The 4,530-nt window shown below is 44.2% G+C and overlaps 1 protein-coding gene across 1 annotated transcript; it reads left to right on the top strand.

Moving 5' to 3' along the window:
• Positions 1-2,561: 2,561 nt before the first annotated feature.
• On the top strand, positions 2,562-4,020 carry LOC147638302 (uncharacterized). Its single transcript, XM_086795434.1, has 2 exons — positions 2,562-2,877; positions 2,977-4,020. The coding sequence occupies exon 2, from the start codon at positions 3,466-3,468 to the stop codon at positions 3,814-3,816; it is 351 nt and encodes a 116-aa protein (XP_086651560.1). The 5' UTR covers positions 2,562-2,877; positions 2,977-3,465; the 3' UTR covers positions 3,817-4,020.
• Positions 4,021-4,530: the final 510 nt, after the last annotated feature.

Here is a 4,530-nt window from a genome sequence, read left to right as displayed (position 1 = left end):
ATGACCTGATCATTACGGGGGACCTTGATGCAGAGATCTTTAATGTAAAGATCTTGCTTAGATAGAAGTTTGAGATGAAAGATCTAGGGGAGCTCAGATATTTCTTGGGCATTGAGGTGATTAGGTCAGGGGAGCTCAGATATTTCTTGGGCATTGAGGTGATTAGGTCACCACATGGTATTGGATTACTGTAAAGACAATATGGCTTGGACATGTTGTCCAAGTATGGTATGACCTAATCATTACGGGGGACCTTGATGCAGAGATCTTTAATGTAAAGATCTTGCTTAGATAGAAGTTTGAGATGAAGGATCTAGGGGAGCTCAGATATTTCTTGGGCATTGAGGTGATTAGGTCACCACATGGTATTGGATTACTGCAAAGACAGTATGGCTTGGACATGTTGTCCAAGTATGGTATGACATGCTGTAAGCCTATCTCAGTGCCATTGGATCATAATGGCAAGTTGAGTGCAGATTCAGGAGAGATTTTGGAGGATCCTACTATGTATAGGTGCATAGTAGGAAGCTTGTTGATCTACATGACAATCACCAGGCCAGATTTGAGCTATGCTATTGGGTTGTTAAGTCAGTTTATGCAAGTTCCTCGGAGCTATGCATTATTTGGATGTGGCTTCCAAGGAAGTCGCATTTGGATGCATTGAGATGCATACTGAGGTATGTGAGGTCTACTTTGCATTGTGGACTATTTTATGAAACTGGGACAGAGATATATGCGTACATAGATGCTGATTGGGCTGGTAGTATCTCAGATAGAAGATCTACTAGTGGCTTCATGTTTTCTTTGGGGAGTGCTGCTGTGACTTGGAGCAGCAAGAAGCAGCCTATGATTGCTCTATCCACTAGTACACAGAGGCCGAGTACAGAGGTGCTGCTATGGCAACATGTGAGGTAGCTTGGTTGAGAAAGCTACTTGCAGATTTGGGTCTATCACTGGACAAGTTGCCATTTTCTGTGACAACATTAGCAGTATATACAGTTGGCCAGGAACCTAGTTTTTCACGCTCGCATGAAGCATATAGAGATCCACTACCATTTTGTCAGAGAGAAGGTTTTGGCAGGAGACGTTGACCTTGTTTTTGTCAGCACCACACAAGATCAGGTGGCTAACATCTTCACCAAAGCATTGGGTACAGAGAAGCTCTGCAGATTCAAGGCTTCGCTTTGGTGTACATGAGATGGAGTTGAGCTCGAGAGGGGGAGTGTTGAGATATCGAGCTCATCTAGTGAGGCGGTGGACACTGACGACCCTGGGGGATAGGCCCCACACTTACACCACTGGCATGGTTGGTAAGATCATGGGGGTGATATGCGGCCAGTGGGATGATAGGCTATGTGGCAGCCATTCTAGAGACTGGCATAGTTATAGCACGAGCTCATTTAGTTGGGTTCACACTATAGAGAATCCTAGTATGTATTTGGTTGAGTACCTTTTTATATGGTGTGTACTCTTATCCTTGTATATGGTGTGTTGTGAGTGTTATGTGAAGAAGAAGAAGATTTTCAGCCTCTCACCTTGTGTGTTCTCTTTTAGGGTTTTGTGAGTGTGTGTGTGTGCTTGAAAGAGCTCAAGCTCTCTTCTCCCCTGCATCTTTTCAAGAATTGCCTGAGAACCTATATCTAGCGTAGGGCTTTCACTTAATCTGTTGGAAAGCTACCTGACTAATTGGGTCGACCCGTCCGTAGGATGGTGCCATCGGGGCATTCCATCCTCCCACTTTCTACCCTACGTCAATTTTGTTTTCTAATTAATTCTACCACACTGTTTGACATAAATAAACATGTTCCTTAATTAAGGCCCTTTGTTAAAACAGCCTTTTTCCACAGTACAATAATGCCAAAGATAAGATTTATAAAAAAAGTTTATACATGAATCAATTCCATACAAGCCAAACCGGCTCTCTTATTCTTTTCCTTTATACTGCCGATGATCTAGAATTCGGCCTTCCAGCCTCTACATGCTGGGCAAAACCCTACGGAACCATACACCTCATCGTTGGGGCTGGCGAGGACTCAAGCCGGTAGGCTCCGTCTCTCGATCCTCCCGCCCCTCAGAGGGATGTCTGTGCATTAGGGTGGGCTTATTCACCGCACTAGCCTGGGCCCTCATAACTAGACAGCATCATAATTTCTTGCCTCAATCGGGGAAAACCTTATTATCCCAATGGTATGAGGGATACCTTGGGCCATTCTTGGGCTTTGCTAACGACGCCGCCCGGCTGTTGAGAGATATAATCGTGGTGTTGTCTGTGTGGGAAAGCACCCTAAAGGTGCAAGATATTGTGGCAAGATAGGAATGCTACATGTAATATTGAATGGTGTGTGAGTGTTGACCAAAAGAGTGGAAAAGAGAGTGTCACATGGATGATGACATGTAAAGTGGGATAAGGCTAGAGAGCATATATCATTGTATGGTTCATGTGATATGCTATAGAATAGAGCTATTGTTGAGAGTGTGCAATCTCTCTCTCTCTCTCTCTCTCTATCTCTCATGGAGTTTTTAGTGTGGTATAATCCACCTTAATTATGTTGCTTAATCTATGTCTATCACCATGATCAATCCCATTTTTAGATTGTTAACATGGTATCAGAGCTTGGGTGGGATCTTGGTCATGGTGATTATTATGTATATTAGCTTTTTTATGTGTTTATTTTATTAAGCATTATTTTTAGTTTATTATGGAAAAAAATAGGCACATTCATTGTCATTAGTATTGCATTTGGAGAGAGATTATGCCCATGGAGATTTGGAGTAATGGTGCTGCCCAAAGAAGCTGAAAATGTAGATTTTAGCAAGTATGAAGGCTATGGAGTCTTCGGTGTCATCAAGGAGAAGCTGCCAAGGAGATTCGTGAAGGTATTTTGGTGATTTTGGTGTTTGAGCATGAAAGAATGTTCACGTTTTTGAAGGGTTGCTATGTATGGGATTTGTGTATCCCATGAATCTTGTGTGGAGGTGCGTGCTTGTCAAATGGTGGCAAGCAAATGTGAACTCAAGGGGGAGTTCATGTGTGTGCATCGAGAAGACGATGTGTGGTGAAAAGCTCATGGAAGATGGGCATGTTTGGGTGGAAGCCATGAGAGCTTTCACACATATTTGGAACCTCAATGGTTTCTTGTGAGAAACCTAGGAAGAGCACCCTTTGAAGATGCCTATTTTTTTTCATGGAAAGAAAGCATGCAAGGTTATGGAGCTTATTTAGAAGCTCATGGAAGTCATGATAATGGCTATGTAAAACCTCAAGAGGGAGGTTAAATGGATGAGGCAAAGAGGGGAGCTCACTTGGGAGCTCATTATAGCCACGTTGGTGGCCATGGAAACCGAGATAGGTGTCATTGCAAGAAACAACAAAAGCTACAAGAGAACTGCAAGTTGCAAGTAGCGGGGTGAACAAGAGGAAGAGGAAGCACATGATAAATCTAGCAAGGAATAAGGGCGTTATAAATGGCTACCTCCATTGCATCCATCTCTGCAGTTCTTTCCTTCACCAACATGGCTACCACCCGTTCGTCTTCTCTTGCGGGCTCTACCTTGAATTCGGTGAGACCCTCTGCTACTGCTAAACTAGCGTACCCTTGGCTTTCCACGCACAAAAATCCGTGGAGGGTAGAGACGCCACTACTGCCTCAGCAGTCTCGTCGCGCGCTCGCATCTCCCTTGTGGTCGCCGCGCTGCTGCCGCCCACCGTCGCTGTCGTCGCCGTCATCTGAGCTCTTGTCTCTCCAGCCGAAGCAGCCTACAGGAGGGAAGCAGCAAACATCTTTTGAGCTGCCAAGAAAGACACAGGGTTTGTGACCTTCTCTCCGGTGATGGATTCACGACGGTGAACATTCAGTCCAAGTGGAGATCCGTATGGTGAGTGCAAGAGAATCTAGATAGCAGAGAAGCAGATAAGCAAAGGATCTGTGTGCTACATAGTAGCCAAATGAGCAGCATGTCATGGTTGGTAATTAGAGCTGGAGCAGAGAAGAAGCTTGAGAGGAGCCTGGGGCGGTAGCCGCCATCTGGCAGTGAAAGTGAAAGGTTCACATGTTTTTAATTTAAAAAAACATGGATAAGATAAAATATAAGGTTCAAACCTAAGGCTAAAAATTGCTCTTATTAAGCCCCCATTCACACACATGGGCCCATGGGTGTGCAGACAAAAGAAAAAATATAAGTCATGCACACAAAGGTTTAAATCGGTTTGAAATATTGGACAGTATCGGCTTTGGTGGCAAGAGTCGTGGATGTTGATTGTTTTTTTGAGACGGGTTCCTTTCCCTTGCATAGCGCATAAAAAGGTTTGTAAAATTAACTCATCCGTAATTGATTATGGGTAACTCGAGCTTGTGTGCTCAAAACGAGAATATTTTGTAATCACCCATGGTATGAGGGTTGCCCTGCCCGAGCTCACCACAAGAAGCTCAAAATTGTTGTTGTGATGTGTGCATGAGTGATGCACGTGTGACGTGCATGTGCATGGGTTGGTTCCCACCCGAACTTCCATGTTGAAATCAGACTCAATGG

This window comes from Cibotium barometz, chromosome 5, assembly GCF_041138505.1.
Source record: "Cibotium barometz isolate CiBa-2024 chromosome 5, ASM4113850v1, whole genome shotgun sequence".
Lineage (NCBI taxonomy): Eukaryota > Viridiplantae > Streptophyta > Polypodiopsida > Cyatheales > Cibotiaceae > Cibotium > Cibotium barometz.
Note: the sequence above shows the minus strand (reverse complement) of the source record. Positions and strands in the feature narration are given on the sequence as shown.

What these genes read in the sequence shown, in the direction of transcription:
- LOC147638302 (XM_086795434.1), top strand. Translation starts at nt 3,466, where the DNA reads ATGGCTACCTCCATTGCATCCATCTCTGCAGTTCTTTCCTTCACCAAC.